At 38.0% G+C, this 19,539-nt stretch overlaps 1 protein-coding gene across 1 annotated transcript in view; it reads left to right on the top strand.

The window, feature by feature from the left end:
• Nucleotides 1-1,148: 1,148 nt before the first annotated feature.
• GRXCR1 (glutaredoxin and cysteine rich domain containing 1) overlaps nt 1,149-19,539 on the top strand; it is a 33,355-nt gene continuing 14,964 nt past the window's right edge. The window contains exon 1 of the mRNA XM_042871108.1: nt 1,149-1,544. Coding sequence (XP_042727042.1) covers nt 1,149-1,544 — 396 coding nt within the window. The remainder of the gene's footprint in view (nt 1,545-19,539) is intronic.

Genomic DNA, 19,539 nt, shown 5'->3' with positions numbered 1-19,539 from the left:
GAGAGAAAATAAAGCTTAGAGAGTGCATAGGGAACATTTGCCAGGAAACTGGGAAAGGAATGTTATTTTTGATGCTGCTCTAGGTGATTATATGCATTTTACTTCAGATGGAGAAAATGAAAGTAAAGCACTGTAAGTATGGGTCTCCATGCTTTGTGTTCATATGTTTTACAACATTATATTGAATAGACATCCAGAAACTTGAAGTTTCTACAGCATTTATACTATATATATATACCTGTAGTAGGGTGCTCAATATTGCTCCAAGCTCTGCTTATGACTTGTTGTGGTGACAGAATTTGCTCACCTTACTGTGGTCCTTCATTTCTTTGTTTGCCGCTTGTTGCCCCAATTAATTAGTTTTCTCCTATTCGTTTGTTCACGTTCCCTTGGTGAAGCCCTTTGAGAAAAACAAGAACATAGAGCCATGGTAACTGTGTGATAATAGCAGTGGCTTAATTCCATTTAATATCACTGTGTTATTCTGTAGCAAATTGTGACTAATTTTCTTCTGCTCTGTTAGTCTGTGAGAAGGCCAGCATCACAGAACACTGAGTCATGGCTCTCTTCCTAATTGCTGTAAGCTTACACAAAAAGAAAATTTTGGTGACTGAGGTATGGCTGGTAGGTGAATCAAGCATAGAAATGAAAGGTGTTCCCATCACCAACTCCTCTTCAGTGTTGAGGATGACAATTTTCACTTCAGGTGTAATGTGCATGAACAGCCATGCATCTACAGATCTTGTGGAAAACGCTTCCTTTTTGCCTTCTTCAGCAAACAAAAATTGCATTTACACAAATTTCTGGAATGTCTTTGTCTGGGTTCGTCATGTACAGTTCTGACTTTTTATTCAAATAATACAATTTCTCCCTTTCTTCCTTAGTGCTAAAAACTACACAATGGCTCTTTAATATTTAATTGATGATATCATTTTACAGGTTTTAGTTTAAAGGTAACCATAGCACAAACACATTCATTATTAAGTGCTGAATAGCAGCGTAGGTTCTTGGGAATCCTCTCTGGCTTAATATGAGAATCCTCATCAGAAGAAAACAGCGCTGGTATTGTTGTTAAGCGTGACAAACTGGCAGACCCGATGGACACCACCCTGGAACAATGCAAACTGCTTATATCAGTAGAAGAGACCATGTTTAAGGGTGAGGTGAAGGCGGAAAATGAGAGGCTGTCAAGGAAAGTGCGGTTCCGTGTGGCATCCTCACACAGTGGCCGGGTGCTGAAGGAGGTCTATGCTGATGGGGAAGCCACCGACTCACTGGACTCTGAATACACCAGCAGCTCAGAGACTGACCAGACCAGCCGGCTGAGCGAGGTGGAGGGCCAGCAGAATGGGCATGGTGGCTCTGAGTGTGATGAAAATGAAAATGAGCAGGATGACTTACTCATTTTAGTCCGAGCCACGAAAGAGAAGGGTTTTGGTACAAAGCGAGTCAACATTCTCAGCAAAAATGGCACAGTCAGAGGTGTCAAGCACAAAGTCAGTGCTGGACAAGCCCTCTTTGACAACTTGTCAAAAATATTTCAGGTAAGTGATGCAGTTCAGCTGGCTGCAAGCCCAGTATCTGTCTTTTTCAGCTCCTCACATTATTATTTTCCTTTGTCCAGAGCTCTCTCATTGATGATTTTTCAGACTCTGAATTCAGTTCTGCCTCATCTCCCTTTCAGTCCACTGGCTGCTCTTGCATGCAAAGGCTCATTGCTCTGTGAAGTTTTTCTTTCAAAACTGACCTAAAATTTGATGGCTAGTACTGGGTATGCTGTGTTCCCCATGTCAGAATCAGATAAGAAATGGAAGAATTAACAAGAGATCTGCACAGTTGATCTGTATGGAGACGCGTTGTGTTTCCACTCCTGTTATATTAATTGTAATGAGTTTGCAATATAAATATGTATACTTGTAAATTCCATTGTGTTTAATCTGCAAAGTAGATCAAATTAGATGCAGGATGGCAGCAATGACAGTTTTCCCACATGAAAATTTCAGAGGAATGAAATCTTAGTTGGAGGTCTCTTTCATTTATGTCTGTTTTCCACTGAAGAATATCTGTATTTGAAACAGTATATGCCACATTGACCCCATAGCTAGAGAAAGACAGATCTCATAAAAAAAAATTTGACATAAAGTTCTAAAAATGTAACTTCACATATATAAACTATGTAGATATAATATTCAGGTCTTTAAATCTTTAATATTTAGTCAGGCGAACAACAGGTATGGAAACAAACTCTAAAGTTTGTTATAACCCAGGATTACACTGCTTGATTTGAATTGCCTGTAGTTTACTTCAGTGCATCATTCTTAAAAAAAGTATGCAGTTTTAAAACACAAAGAGTTTGATAATAGTAATTATTGCTCTTTAGTGTTAAAATGAAACATTCTAAAAGTTCTTTGTTACTTTGAAATTCTCATTTCATAATACTTTAGGAATGGCTGCTGACTGACACTGTCTTGCTACTGTATATGAACTTACCCCCCGTGCTGTACTTAGTATTTTTGTCCATAATGATGTTTCTTTGAGAGATGGCTGTTTCAAGGATGGAATAGCTGTAATGCCTGTGTTTATCACAGAGCAGTCACATAGCTTGCTTTCCCTATACATATTCATTGGAGACTTTCCCTACTCTTACAGAATTTTAACAAACTCAATGAGGACTTCTCTAATTAAGTCTGAGTGAAGAAGTCTTAAATGGTACATGTCTGTTTTCCAGCCCTGATTCTAAATCCCATTCCATGTTGTTTTGCTGCAGAGTATACTATCTCACCTCACTACCAGCCTCGTTACCACATAAATTCTTCCTACTACTGCATCACTAACACCAAGCTAAGAAATTTGAATCAACAAAACAAACAAATAGAATTATCTGTAGGCATTTACACCTCAATTAGCATCTCTCTTGTCTTGCTGTTTCTATCTCCAGTTCTAGACTCAGAGGTTCAGAGACTGAAGTTAATATACTTGGATAGCAATAAAGTTTTATTCCTAGGAAATCAGCACTATTTCTATGAGATATTTTGCTAGAAGAAAGGAAGGCTTAAAAGTAGTCATAGCTATCTGATAGCTTCAGAAAATGGTACATAGTTTAGTCAACCATAGCTGTCCATAATAAGAACTGGTAAAATAATAAACAACTTTAAAAATGATAGGGGTTTTTAATTTGTAGTATTTTACAATATAAGAAACTGGGAAAATTAACCTAGATGGAAATTAACAACAGTTCTTCGTACAGCGGTTAAATAGATCTAAGAAATCTGTGCTAGAAGCACTGCAAAAGCAATAATAATACAGATTACTATTGTAAAGCAGATGAGGACAATGTATGAGAAGTACAGCTTCTTGCTTAGGCAGATCTAGATGCCTGATTCCTAGAACTGTGTAATCTTACCTCAAGCGCCTGCTGGATCATAGAGATATATACCATGATGCAGAGAACATCAAGATTTAAGGCTTTGTCACAAACAAGTTCCTGTTTCCCTACAGATAAATTTTAAAGTGTACTGAAAATGATTGTTTGCATACCTTTTAAGTTATATTGTGAACTAATTTTCTGTGCTACGTGGTAAGCACAGAGAAGAGCAAAACAAAGTTTGTCTTTGGCACTGGTTGAAAATGACCTGATTTTGATGTGAAATAAGATCATACTCCATCTAATTTCAAATGAGTACAACTTTTAGGATGATGTTGTAGGATAACTTTTCATTTTCTGCAAGTATGTTCCAGACAATTGATTTTGCAGTAATACCACATAAAGAGCAACAGGAGTTCTCCATCCAAAGATTCAGTAAGATAGAAACATCTATGTTAGAAGATATAAATGAAAAAAAACCTCTTAATCTGGGCACTTTCATACATTTTTTCTTGATTGTGAGGCCATCTGTCACATTCCACTTCTCTTGGGCAAGCAGCACTTAATGTGTAAAAGTAGGTAAGACGTATATGAAATTTCTTAACCATGTAAAAAATTTGTCTCTGCCCCTCTGTTGATTCAGCAGTAGATCATCTCATTATACATGCCTCAGAGTCAAAGCAGATACTTGGAATCTCATGGTATACTCATCTTGACAGTCCAGAACCCCAAGTACTGATAATTTCTTGAATACAAGCACTCAGTATTTAATGGATGATTTATTAACTAAAATGTAAATATGTAAAATGCAAATACTGAACATGAGTGTTTTGTGACCATGAAGTAGTGGGTTTTTTTGGAGCTTTTCTGCAGCATCATTATTATGATCCTTCAAATTACATCTGGAAGTCCCTCCACTATCCTATTATCCAAAATCCCCAAGTATTCATGTGGTAGTGGAGAAGCACTTCAGACAACAAATTCCTTTTTATCCCTAGATTAACTGAGCTTTGTTAAGTCATTCAGTCAAGACCTTAGACGTCTGGTATTCAGAAAAAATTATAGTATACCTGTGATAAAAGCACTTGTGTATTTTTAATATTCCATGGAATAGTTGTATTTTAGAATATTTTTTCCACAATTGCTAACCACACTCTTTCTACAGAATTAGTTCAGACATCACTTCCCCACAACAGTCTTATCCAAAAAGCTTCGTATCTTCTGGAGTTCTTGGGAATGTGAGTAGTATGAAATATGTAATACAGGAAATATTTATAGGAAGAAATTTTGTTATTATTTTTTGATACAACTCTGTTCTCAGTAAGAATGTCTACTGCCAAGTAGATGTGCATCCTCAGCTATGTATTTCTGCAACCATGTGCTGAGCACTTCCATCACCAGCACAACCAGGGACCTGATTTCTGCTGTACCATAAGATGACAAACAAGGTCCAACATATTGGCCTGTCCAACAACTGTCTTGTGTCCTTGTCAGTGAGATGTCTCCATGGTACAAGGCAGAACAGCATGCATGTGGGTTGTCAACTCAGTTCCAAGGCAGGCCATACTAAGAGCAGAAAGGAGAGAAGAAACCAGCCCAAATCATCTTCTGAGAAGCAGAGCACAGCTCAGCCCGTTCCAACACCAAGTCCAGCCCATACAATCCCACAGTCATGCCCACGTGTCATCTACATACACCTCATATGGGACCTGAGGGGCAGCTCATTCTCACAGGCTGCTGTGATTGAACAGTTGGAAACATTTTACCCACAAGAAATACGCACAGTTCAAAAAACTGAATAATGGAAAGGAACAAGAGCTCTTGGCCTCCCTGGTCACACACACACACTCTCAAAATAAGTGAAATTATCTCCTGCTGAAACATTAAAACTGACAGCTCCAGCAGCTCTGGAGCTGGGGGTCTGATCTGCTAGTAGCTCCTCTTCTCTGCATATCTAAAATAATTGTCATACATCAACACATCACTTTTTTTTTTTTTATATTTAACTTACTTCTGAGAACTTAAAATATGGTGCATGATGGATGAATCCTGTGTTATCCTGTAGAAAAGTAGAACAAATTATTCTTGTTTCCTTGAAATAAATGGCAAGCAAAAATCCTTGAGTTCCCTGGCACTACTAAGTAGGCAATGATCATTTCATGCCAGAGCTGTTTTCCCACCCAGTGTGTGTAGTGATGGAACTCAGCCAAAGTCTTCACACAGGTCTCCCTCATTTTCACATTTCAGCATGGGTCTCTTTCTCTAATCTTATGCTTATACACTTCACTGGCCTTCCAGCATACTCTGAAAGGTTTCTTTCTGCTAAATTAGCTACAGATCTCATGCTCAGGCTGGGCTGCTGCTGTCTATTATGAAAGGGCAGGCATAGTTAACGAACCTGATTAATGCCTTTGTGAATACTGCATCAGAAGGGATGTGGGAGAAGAGAGACATAATGTGTTTGGTTAAGTTGCACTGGAACTTTGGTTAAGTTTGCATTAGATATTTTCCAGTGCAGTATCTCAGGCAGAGCTAATATTTAAGGTTTCAAAGTGCAAGTCAATATTCAGTGAGATAAAACTTACTAATACTTGGAGAAAGAAATTGGAAAGAGTTAAGAATCAGGTGGAAGTTTGTAATGAGAATGAGAGCTTCTGAATTGGTTAGACTTGTAGTCTTCTCTCTTTACTTGTTAGTGACCTGGAACAATGAATACACTGCAGGACATGCATAACTTACAAAACTAGAAGGGCTGCCTAACACCAAATCACAGACAAAATAAAATGAAAGACAGCAGCAAATGCAACAATCTTCCAAAGAAGGCAGATGTTGCAAAATTGCTACAGTTGAGAAAGTTACGTTTTAAAAAAAAAGTGATTACGAGAGCTGGTTACTGCACAGCCACTATCTAAAAAATGTCAGAATAGCAGAACAATAAAGTCCACTAAGATCATCTAGTCCAACTATCAACACATCTCCACCATGCCCACTAACCATGTCCCTCAGTGCCACATCTTCATGTTTCTTGAACGCCTCCAGAGATGATGACTCCACTACTTCCCTGGCAGCCTGTTTCAGTGCATTACTACTCCTCCTGAGAAGAAATCTTTCCTAAAATCCAACTTGAACCTTCCCCAGTGCAACTTAAGGCCATTACTAGATGTTCAGGCCTGAGCATTTCTAACTGGAGCCTGGAATTGATCAGAACTTAGAATACTAGTATTTATTTTTGTCATGTTCTCCTTTAAATCAGTAATAAAACACTGAACTCAGATAAAACTTACTAGGCTGTTAATGATATTTTAGTATTTGCCATTATTGGACTTGAAAAATGCATATTTGACTTAAGATTTAAAATGATGAGTAATCAGACTATAAACTACATAAACCTCTGGAAGTGATGTATAGGCTGTGAGTCCAAAAAGATTAAGCTGACTGTTTTTAGAAAAAAATGTAGGTAAGAGGAGTCTTGATTTTCCAGTATACTCAGTATTAGGAAGCTAAGCAAAAAATCCGTAGTTATATTTGTCACCCCTTCAAGACAGACTCAGTAACTGAAAAAAAAAATAAAAATAGCTAGGCTTTTATGCTAACAGTCTGATTAGCTCATCCCAGATGTCAATCCGACCTGCCAGCACACTGTGAGACCTCAAAATTACCCTTGCTCTGAAGTGTTGTGATCCTTCCCTGAGACAGATTGAATGACACTCCCCAGCACTGTCTGTGAACAACCTTGATGTTTGGGTCTCAAGCATAACCAGGTTCTTCCAGGAACAGGATGCAGACAGCAGTGAGAAGATCGTTCTGCACTCTGCAACTTGTTTTTGCTGGTGAGAAAGCAGCTTCTAACAGTGGATGGATACTAAACAGTTACCTCAGGCTGACCCTAGTCTGAGGGCCCACGGCCCCAGCAGATTGGGCAGCCCACTGCAAAAAGCTAGAGGTACTGCTGTGTGAAGCATACGCCACGTGACTACTTTCCCAGAGCGATTTATTAATAAGCTTCATCCCCTGGCCTTTTTCTTAAAGGAAAGAGCAAAGTAGTTAAGCTTATGCTGCAGTGAAAAATGTATTGATGGGATACATATATGTGATATTAGAGCAAATTATGACTTCAGGTATAGATTAAAAAACTCCAAAAATGAAAAAAAAAATAGGCTTATGAAGAAAGACCTCATCCAAAATTGATTTTCCAAACCACCTTCTCTGAAAGGCAGTAAAAGTCTTTTATTAAATGAAAAGCTGACTAATGATCTGCCTTGGCCATACCTCTGCATCTCATCATTGACAGGACCTGACAGCTCCCTCCTACACACCCTGTGTGAACCACAAAACAGGCTTTCCCTTGCCTGGCTCACCTGCAGGTCTCCATGCAGTAGGTGTCCTCTGAGCATGTGCAGTGAATCTGATCCTACACAAAAATGCATATAAGCAGATGCTGCTTTGTTATGGAATATATCTGCAGGAGGCAGTGGTGGGAGGCAGCTCCAAGCAAGGCTGTCACAAGACAGACAGCATGAATAAGTTACTAGGACAGGAGTGGGGGACAGGCATGCTGACTCTCAGCTTGCCATCCCAAATACTATAGTTCAGCATCATGCTTAATTCCCATTAATTCCCATTATTCTTCCCACTTAAGCATTATACTGTGATGACATTTGTTTAACATGGAAACATATTAGAAGAGCCTGTAGCTTGCTTGTTAGGGACCAGAGGCAGAGATGAGATAGAATGTACGTAGACATGATTCAAAAGACTGCAAATAGAAATGTTCTGCTACTTCTCTGTATGCCTTCTTTTTGAAGAGAACAAACCAGTGTTCTTGCTCTCTGGCAGTGAACATGAATGCCAAATGGAATGTGATGCCTCCTAACTGTACTGTGCACGATTCCTAAGCATGCTGGTCTTGGGAAATTCTCTGAACTGAAGAGTCATAAGCTGAGACACTTAAGGTGAAAATGCCATATATGCTTCCCATCCTCTTGATTTTAGTTATGTGAACCATCCTATTATGCTTAATTACCAGTATCAGTTTTGTACATTCACTGCTGATGGTTGAGTGCAAATTAATTACCTCACAATCAGATACTTAAGGGTCTCCACTGCACCTGAGTATCTCAGGTGAGGTATATTTTAGTTATATTTGCAATCAAGGAAGGAAATATTTTGCTACATTGGCCCAATTTGTCACTAGTTTAACAATCACACAGCTGTGCAACTGCAAAAATATGATAAAGAGGACAGAACTAATCTTTTTTTTTTCCCAGAAATATTAGTTTTGAAGAGTGAGGAATTTTATTTACTTTGGTGGTGTGGTTCTGCAATCACATACTAAAGATTACATTTTATGCCACAAAAAGCATTGCACTTATTAGCAAATTAATTATACTACAATTCCCTGTAGTTCGGTGAACCTAGAATTGCTTCAGTTCTTCATTAAGGTTTGCAAAAGTGATATTTGCAAAATCTAGTTAGACAAAGAGATGTGTGCCATATAAATGCTCTGTTACAGTGACACAGAAAAACAGCATTTTAACAGTTGCCCTAAAAGACATTTCAGGAGTCACCTGCTGCTGATTCAGTTGTCATGTAGGTGTCATTAATGACCACCTTCTTCCTTAAGGGAGAAGAAATGAAGTCATGCATTACTTAAATACAATGTTTGCTGGACAGTTCTAGTATGTCAACAGCCTGCTCTGACATTAGTCTGGTACTGCTGACAGTTCATTATACACTTCACCAACACAAGGTACGCTATTAGAGGTCTGGAAAAACTAAATGGTTAAAGAGATGCTGCTTTTTCTGCCTGGAGTTTTAATATGTGACTGCTAAGTTTGACAACCCATAAATTTTTAGCTTAAGTGCAATAAAACGTGCTTTAGAATGTAATTTGTCAGAGAGAAGAATATTACTTTCATGCATGAAGAAACATCCAAACTAGATTGTAAAAAGCACAAAAGTGAAATCTTACTAAAAATCTCCTAAACCTTATAACATAAACAGTAATTAGGGCAGCATCCTCAGGCTGGTAACTTGGAAAACAGGTAGGAGAAAAAAATACAGCTTTTCAGCCAAAGTGGCAGACCTCTGCACACTTGTATTCTGGAGAGCCTGTCACAGCATGTCTTCATGCCTTCCACGATATAAAGCAACAGAAATGGTCACAGATGAGCAGCTGGAGTCAGTGAGGTAGAGACTCATTTCACACATGACAAGAAAGATGACAGAAAAGCCATCTGCATTGCTAGTACAGATTTTGGAAAACAATTTTAACAAGCCTAGTACAATTTTTCTTTGTAAGGATATCTAGAGACAGCATCCATCAGTAATGTCAAAACAGTATGCCTTCTGTAACCCCCACAGTAACACTGCATGCAAACTTGCTCACTCTCCCCTCATCACAAATTAAAATGGGAAAACTTACTGGCCAATATTCCTACAAAGGTAAAGCTAAGTGCAATGTTTTCTCTTGCAGTGGCAAATCAATGCTGGCAAAGAAATATCTTTTTAAGGGTTGAAGACTGGTACAAGCTTTAAAGACATTAAGAATAGACAAGAGTCATGCAATATTACTTAGCAAATACCTATTTCCTTGAGCAACTTCTGTGGTGAAGAAAGCGGTCTGTTTCTACACCTGCAGTTATAGCCTTTAAAATAAGATGTTCTTTTCCTGGCTGCTCACATCCCAAATGACAAAGACTCTCCCTTCTGGCCATACAGACAGCTGTGAAACATTTTGTTCAAGTGCAAAATATCACAAGAGACAGACTGACAGTGACAACGAGAAGTTTTAACCATTAGCAGTAGAGTTCCTTCCACGTATAGCAGGTCTTAAAGTCTGTTTCTGGAGAACATCCCTTTCCAGGTGTGGGCCAGTGCCCTTAATATCTCCAAACACACACTGGCAAAAGTCCAATTGCTAAATCCTACAGTAGTCCAAAAATATAACCAACAGCCTCTCCAAGTCATAAACTTAGATATTCATGATGATTTAAAAAAAAAAAAAAAGACACCTCTTAAACTATTTGTTAAGAAAATAGATTGTTCAAATGCCTGCAAGATTTTGCAGTGGTAATGATGGATTTGTATCTGCTGGATGTTCAGGCTTTTAACAACTTCCTTGGTGCATAATGTTCTCATAAATATTCATGAGAGAGACTGTGGACTGGAAGAGTACACTTTCAGCTCAATATTTGCAGCTGCACACAGGTGACAATGTCTTTTTTCTTGTTGCCACTGACTAGAAACAGTATAACCATGTAGTGTCTTCCACCAGATAATTTCATTCACAGTAGCTCTAGCAGTTTGCCTTTTGAAGTCATAACAGACAGTGATGTTAGAATAAGTGTTGTTACTGATATAGAATCATAGATCGCTCCGGTTGGAAAAGATCTTGAAGATCAAGTCCAACCATGACCTAACCAAACTACCCTAACAATACAGATTTGATGCAGGAGATTGATCAATAGCTATGCAAAGGGAAAATGGAAGCATTGCTCCAAAGGTAAACTATCACAGCAACTTCATTTACATTAATATTCTTTGTCCACAATACATTTATTACTGAAGGAATATTACTGTAGGAGATGAGTAATAATAACAACTTACATTTAAAAAAAATACATATTGCCCAAGTTCTGATTCAGACAAGAGCATTAAGCTGCTCATATTGTCCCTGCTAAAAAAAAAAAAAAAATAAAAAGTTATTCCAACTGCTGAAGTGATACATATACATTATAACTATATCAGTAGACATTTTGTCTAACAGGTGGAGGAATTGGTAGGAAGCATACAACCTGTCATATTCTGATTTTCAGACATTTTATCTATCTGGTTAAAAATGCCAAAAAATCCTACAGCTTCGGTTTTTCTAGCAACAATGTCTATAATTGTGCACTACTGAGATGATTCTTTTTTGCTCACACAGTAGTGGTGGATGAGTCATGATGTCCCTTTTTGTATATCTAAGCTGGCAATGACAGTATAGGTTATTCCAGGGCAAAGCTAGTTTATGTATGCTGTCTAGGAGCTGCTCCTTTGTCTGCATGAAGGTCTCCAGCTCTATGTTTCTTTTAGGAATCCATCAGATTAGAAAAGGAATAAAGCACCACACACGTGCAATGCAAATGTATCTTCAATATAAAGTAAGATCTTGGGTGTTTAACTAGCAATTAATTACTCAGAATTTGAAGCATCAAAGCTCTAAATATTAAGTAACAAGGAGATAGCTGAGAGTTCCAATTTTGTAAAGTAATTTAGGTCCCTCATCACTCAATGCTAATACAGAATTAAGTGCTATAACATGAAGGGTTTCCTTTTCACCACTTCCACATATTGAATGATATGGCTCCGTTGCTTTAGGGTAAGGCAGAGTCAGTGCTCTGTCAAGACTTTTCTTAGGCAGTGGACAGCTCAACTTCGCTCTTTGTTTCACTCACAACACAGTGGTGGTACAGTGCTCTGCATGCATCTAAAAAAATTGCATTTTTCTTAACCATGCAGAAAAAAGATAACATCAACTTGTTAAAGGTTAGCTTGTTTTATCTCAGCCAAGATGAGTAGAATTTTCAGGTAGAAGTTTTATAGAGCCATGGGAAAGAAAAAAAAAAAAAAAAAAAAAATCACACCATGTTCTACTTAAGTGCCAGATGTCTGGAAAAGAAAAGGAAGCATACAAGGAGACTGATGGTCTCCCAGTTCTGCTCAATATTTCTTATGAGTTTCAGAATCTCAGTGCATCTCCTTCTAGTTGCCATTCATAAGAATAAAGCAATAAACTCTGACAGAAAGCTTGATATCTGCCAGATTCAAAAACTCCAGGGCATATTCCAAATCAAAATTAGACTTCATTTGAAAAAATCTTTCCTCTGATTTATATTTAGGCTGGAAAAGACCTTCAAGCACCAAGTTCAATGCTTTACTGAACAGAAAGGTAGATTAAAAAGAATTGATTATGATTGAGTGTTTTCCTGCTGCTAATTGCGGGTTAGAAGTGGTATCTTAATCCATTTATGCTATTCTGTTCTTTTGCTGATGTCTGAGAGAGACGAAATAGTTCTGCTTTGTAAGACAGACTGACCCCAGGCACAATTAACTCACAATGTAAATTTCCAGCTGATTAAATCCAAATAACAGGAGCTTTCTTTCATGACAGTTTGTACTCGTGCATTATCTTTACCACTAGGAAATTTACCAGTTGCAGCACTGGTACAAATAAGATACAGGTCATGGCCTATTCTTTTGTTTTGTATGTGTGTGTTTTTTTTTTCTTCTTCCTCTTTTTCTTTTTTGTGGTATAGTGAAGAAACTCTATTCATCTTATGAAGCATATTGTGGCAAAGACAACAGAGGTGTGTCACATCATGAATGGGATCCCAGCTACCAACCAGTTTGTTCTCCAGCGAGCAGCTTGATGAATTCCACCTGTAAGAAGCTCAATAGACTGGAGTTCACCTGCATAGGCCAGCAATACCTTTTAACTTGATGAACTGTAGCTGATGTTTGGAAACTGCAGAAGGGATCAATGTGTGAGCTCACTGCAACTCTGTTTAAGTGTAAAATAACTATCAGAGATCAATATATATTATTATTATTTACATGCCTCTTCAACATATAAGATTACTCAAGAAATATTTTAGAAAAGACTGAAGGATTAATGAAAGACAGGAGAAAGTATAAAGAATAATTATTTCTTAAAACAGAAATCAATCTGACCAAGAAGGACAGTGTAGCAACCTTTTCCTTTAAAATTCATGTGCCTGCAAACAAAAATAGTTTCCCAAAGTTGCTGCCAATTTAAAAAGAAAAGGGCCAGAGCAGACACTAGTTTTCATAACAGCTACTTGCTGCTGATCAACACAATCCTGCAGTATAAAGTGTTCCACTGAGGGAAGCAGCAGTGATTATAGGCAGATGGGAGCAGCATGCTCAAACAGCTCTCATTCAGAGCCATGCCGTTTGCTGACTTTTTCACATGATTTGAGGTATCAAACAGCTTTATCTTTATCTGGCAGCCCTCAGCAAGCCCTAATTTACTTCACTACTGGCTAAAACCATCCTTAAAAGATATTCTCAAGTAGAACACAAGCTTTCCAATAACACTACCTGGATAGGCAACTCAAGATATCTTGAACAGTGTGGTAAATAAGGATGAGTAAGAGCTGTCTTATGACTGAAGAAGATAGGATTTGGTCCCTGAAACTGAGCACGCTGCTTAAGACAAACATATTGTGCTTTTCTGTAGTAATTCAGCGTGACATTATGATAAATTGTATATAAATCAATCTTAGAACTTGTCAATTAGGAGTCAATTGGACTCTTACCAGAGTCCAAGTATTAGGATACAATGTTTCTACTCCAGAAAAGAAAAAGTATTTGAAAAATCCTACTCATATTAATAGAAATGAAGCCCAAAATAAAACCTAGTATGTGAACTGACAGTAATTTAGCATGCAAGAAAAGCAGTTAGTAATTTATTAGGTACTTCATACATGTATTCAAACATAAGCAAGTAAGTAAGTAGAAAGTTCTGTTTTTGGGTAATTGGCCAGATACTGAATACTAGTCAGAGCTCTTTCAAGTTGACCTACACGCTCTTTTATTTGAAGCCCACCTTCTTTTTTAGGCTTGAACTAGAAAACAGAAAGACCCAGAAAAAAACATATATAAAATTAAAGCTTTATTGAGAAAATCCATTCTATTCTATTGAATATCCTCTCTCATTTTATCCTGTTTCTCAGTGTCAACAGCAATAAAGAGAGAGGTAAAATAAATGCTGAACAAATGTTTAATAACAGTTCTCCTCCATACAGCTACACATAACCAAGCAGTAACTGAACTGTTCAGCAATAGGAAATTAAACAGTAGAGATATCATCAAGAACAAAGCCTCACTCTTAGATTTCCAGGACTTGAAAATAATGTTAGTATTAAATGTACAAGTCTGAACAATTTGCATGATCCATCTGCGGTTCATTGTTTCAGTCCTCTGGCCTCCCTCACTACCTACAGAAGCAGCTTTATGTAGGCAGATGCTATGCAGCTCCAGTCATACATTTTTAATTTACTGATAGCAATATTTCTTCAAGTAACATGTAGTAGACTTCCTCCTCCAACCCCTCTTAAATTAGTTAGTTATATTTGCAAGGTAATTTGGAGAAGTAGCAAAGATCTTCTAGCTTGTCTGTTCTCTGTTGTGTTAGTAGACACAGAAAACTTGGAAGAATTATATGCTACAAACCTATCATCTTTGTTTACCTATTTTATTTGGCTTTCCATTTTTCCAGATACTTAAATGTGTCTATACTTTTCTCATGTACAAAGTACACTGCATAAACTGCCACAGACACAATCTGTCTGCTGTAAGGGATCAATATAGAAAATCAGATCTTTTCTTTTGCTTTATTATTATTGTAATACATAAATTCTCAGAAAGATCACTTGAAAGCTCTGCATAGATCAGACATGCTACTGGAGTTAATGTGACTTTAAATACAGTGAAAGTTCAGACCCATAAACAGTCACATAGTTCATACAGCAAAATAACATTACTTTGTTTTGTAATCATTGAGCCTGAGTACAGCTGAATTCATTTCTAGATTCAGACTTTGTCAACAGTTTACATTTAAGGAATTACATGCACAAAAATCAAACAAGATGTGACCTTAGCAAGGCTAAGAAAAGCCTAAAACTACTAATCTAAGAGGTGATCATAGGGAAGCTAACAAAGTCTAGAACAAGCAGTCAGTCACTTACCAAGGATCTGAATTAGAAAAGCATCTTGATATCAAGGTGTAAAAGATCTTCATGCAGGCATAACCACAAGAAGCATCCCTGCTAAGGGAAAATCCTATTATACAGCCAGCTACCATACAAGAGAACTTTACAGAATAGCCTGGAGTTGAAAAGGACCACAATAATCATCTGGTTTCAACCCTCCTGCACAAACAGGACCACCACTAGCCCAAAGGGGAGCCTTGGGTTGCTCACTATTTATAGGTTAAGATAATTGCTTTGCATGCTCAATTGGTCCTCAGCTGTCAAACCAGGTGTCTGCTATCAATTGTTTCAGCCCCCAAATTTGAGGCAGATTTGTGGCTGTTAATCTGTTTTAGAAAGAATGTTATCAGCAGTGTTGCTCACTGTCAACATGTACAAGACTTGTCTGTAAGGACAGGTCAGAGGAGAAAGTTGAAGGAAGGAAGGTGGTGATGAGCATCAGGGCTGGTGAACTGTCACAGACAAATTAAGTAGTTCATAAAAAATCTCAGGTGCTAGCTATGCAATGTCTAAGAATATATCAGATAGAAAGGAGAGGAATGTTTGATTGCTAGGGTTTGGAAGGTTTTCAGGAATGGCTTTGAAGGTACTCTACAATAGCTTTAAATCCCCTATGTTGACAGAGCTAAGATGGTTAGGTACATGCATTTGCATGAGTTCAGAGAATTCCTAACAGTCCTACCAGAAAAGGAAGAAATGCTTTGAATTCATCCCATTTCAGGAATAAACTGTGACTAATAAAAAACTTTGAGGGTTTTGACTCTGTCTCATTCTAGCCCAGCTTATGGCATTGGTTTGCACCAGAAAGGCAAACAGATCATTCACAGATGGATTCTGCTACAATTAACAGGACTTGTTTTAGAGAGGGAGAGGAGAGATTCTTGTTGGGATATCTGAAGAAACTGAGCCTGCCCAATTTGTTGCCCACACAAGTCTTAAGACAGATATGCATTTCTTCTATTTATTCTGTTGTGAGTTCCCTACTAGTCTTCTGTTACACTTCGGCTAATTCAACATTTGCTCCATCTGAAGGGTAACTAGGAGCCACTACCTGCTCCTGAGCTGGCATCAGGGAAATCTCTAGCAGTCAGTTATTCTTTCAGCCTGCAGCATAGGTTTGTAATTTTGACCTTATGCAAATCTTATGCAAAAATAAGGACTTCATTTAAATCACTGCCTCAATAGCTGCCAGAAATGTCAAGTGTAGCAGTGATGTACTATCTCTAGAGAATAAACCAGAAAGTGAGGAGCAGGAAAAGGAAGGCTTCTTTGTGCTGGCAGTCTTGAAGAAAATGCAAATTTCTTCTGCAGGCCTGAAGAAAATGGGATGATAAACTTCTTAGAGATGGCTTTGACCTGGAAGAGGGGGAAAGAGCAATTACGCTTGTTGGAGAAGAAGGGAAGCTTTGGATGCAGGCTGATCAATTCTTTGAAGTTAAGAGAAAGGAATAGGACAAACACAAGTTTTCTGTTAGAGGTTAGAGAAAGTCTGGCAATGAGATATGAATGGGAGGAAATAAAGCATTCTCACATTGTGCTGCAGCAGCACCTGTTGGTGTCCAACATAAAAAAAACCTTTTGATTATTTGGATTACAACTTAAACATATCCACATTTCAGCCACCTTTACGATTAATTCTCTTCCTAATTTTATTGCAGCCTGAAGAACAGTCTCTAGCATAATTTTTCACTAGGACTTCAATCCAGATGTCAAGGGAATTCAAAGTTTTGCAATTTTTTTCCATTTTCCACCTTTGAATTTTTCTGAATTTCTTCTGCTTTGTGTCTGACTGACACAGCCTTCTTCTTAAGACATGCTATGCAAATTTACTAAGAATTTGTTAGTAATACTTTTATATGCAAAGACCCAAGAAGCAAACCAGAGAGTTTATATCTCCTGTAACACTGCAACATGGTTTTGCAGAAGTATAGATTTTGTTTTCCTGATCCACCAGTGATTACACTAAAGAGAAGTTGTTTATAATGACACTCAGACTGTTCAGCTGAATGCCATTTATCAAACATAGCAGGTAATCAGATGTTACTAAAATTAGCTTATAGCTCTCTTACCACCATTGCATCTGCAGATAACAAATGTTTCCCTGTTTGTATGCTGGTTTCATAGTATACTGCAGTAAATCTTTCAACGTAGAATAGGCATATAGATGAATATGACATGTCCCACTGCCAAAAAAAAAAATATTTTTAGGACTCATGCTGATGCTTGCATCATATGTTCTGTGTAGGTTAATGTAGACATCAAGCATCTTCAGGTTAAACATTCTGAAAAACATCAGTGAGAAGTAACAAATATTTTCTCAGAAACAGTATGTCGCTACTGAAAGTTAATTTTTCTGCAAGGTAAAGCTCTCAGAGATTAGTATTGCTCATTATCTTAAAAAATATTTTCCAAATACTATATAAATAACATAATCCCAGCACTCTTCCTCTTGTATAGGAAATCTTGGTACTCCAGAATGAACTGATCAAGGAAGAGGAAAGAAAAACTAAAACGGATGAATAGGCTGTTTGATGAGTAGTATCAGAGCAATTTTGAACTTTCTTAACTCTCCTATTCCCAAATCAGTTCATTTCATGACATTAAGTTATTGAACACACAGGTGAAGTTGCTCTCACCCTGCCATTGAAGACTGAGAAGCTCTCAGTAAAGATGAAGATAAATATCAGAAAAATCAAGCGTACCTTCCGTGTGCATTGAGGCCATTTCTCTAACCCGACAAGCTAACATTATATCTGGTAGTATAAATACACCGAGAAACTGTCATGGAACTTCACTCAAGTAAATCTTCATGGATGTGTGCTGAAGAAAATGATAACCCAAGAGCAAGAATATAATTCTATGAAATCAACATTCCAAACATTCTTAGTGACAGATAATTTTCATTTATGTATTATGTTCTAAGAAATATTGCAGTTTCATTAACTTTATAAATTAGAAGCCCTGTGGATTGATGTAAAAACTCCAGATGTGCTCCAAATCAGTTTATGATTGATATAAAATAATCACCTTTTCTGTTACTTTCTGTGGTTGATATGCTGTTATCTAAAGCAATGGGTCAACACCCAAATCCTGAATTGTCTGCTACATAATTCAGGAAACACTTGGCTCTGGAGACCTACTTTGCACGTAAGATTATAATAAGGATGGAAGATAGTATGTCAGGTTTCAATTACCTGATCAATCAATCAAAAAAGAAGAAGTATGTTTCTGCAACGTGCTGAAAGTTGGTTTGGATTTTTCTTGACAGCTGCCTTAGAACAGAGCATGGAGTTTTAGGCTGAAAATGACAAAGAACTGAATCTGTACCCCTGAAAAGTAATTATGTGCTGTTTTTGCACAGTGAATGTGCTAATTGAAAATTTTCTGAAATTATGTTTTCTTGCTACTGCTGTTAATAGAATCTTTTGCAAACAACTAGTGCTTCCCTCAAACTGCTGAGGACAAAGGTATCTTCAGCTGCTCTTTCTTCTTTCTCTTCAGCCTTTGTGGGCAATAATGCAACACTTCTCTTTTCTTGTAATCCCATCTAATGTTTGATGAGCCAGCAGTGTGTGCAGGTGGCCAAGAAGGCCGATGGGATCCTGGGGTGCATGAAAAGGAGTCTGACCAGCAGGTCAAGAGAGGTGATACTCCCCCCCTGCTCTGCCCTGGTCAGGTGTCACCTGGAGTACTATACCCAGTTCTGGGCTGCCTGGTACAAACAAACAAGCAAACAAACAAACAAACAAACGAAGATCTCCTGGAGAGAGTCCAGCGAAGGGCCACAAAGATGATAAAGGGCCTGGAGCATCTTCCCTATGAGGAAAGGCTGAGCAAACTGGGTCTGTTCAGCCTTGAGAAAAGAAGACAGAGAGGTGATCTTATTAATGCTTATAAATATCTTAAGTGTGGGATTCAAAGAGACATGTGGTCTGTGGGGACAGGACAAGGAGAAAGGACAATAAACTGGAGAATAGGGAGATCTGCACCAATATGTAAAGGAACTTCTTCACAGTCAGGATGATGGAACAGGCTGCCTAGTTGGATTCTCCTCTGGAGATATTCAAAACCAGCCTGGACTCCTACCAGTGCAGCCTGTTGTAAGGTGCCTGCTTTGCAGGGAGGTCGGAGGTCCCTTCCAACCCCTGCAATTCTGTGATTCTGTGATTTCCAAAAATGTCTTCCCAAAATGCTTCTCTTCTTCCCCAGGAATGATTTCTCAGAGATGTTGAGTTGGTAGTTATAAAGAGAGAGAAGTAGAGAGTAAGAGAGAGAAAGAGAGAAACCAGAACTGCATCACAGTGTTGGTTTGTTCCCTGCCTTCTTCTTCCCCCTTTCCCTTTTCTTTTCTCTTTCCCTTTCCCTTTCCCTTTCCCTTTCCCTTTCCCTTTCCCTTTC

Source organism: Lagopus leucura, unplaced genomic scaffold (assembly GCF_019238085.1).
Source record: "Lagopus leucura isolate 7727_CA_CO unplaced genomic scaffold, USGS_WTPT01 Super-Scaffold_100004, whole genome shotgun sequence".
Taxonomy (NCBI): domain Eukaryota; kingdom Metazoa; phylum Chordata; class Aves; order Galliformes; family Phasianidae; genus Lagopus; species Lagopus leucura.
The sequence above is the reverse complement of the archived record's forward strand: the minus strand, read 5'-3'. Positions and strand labels throughout refer to the sequence as shown.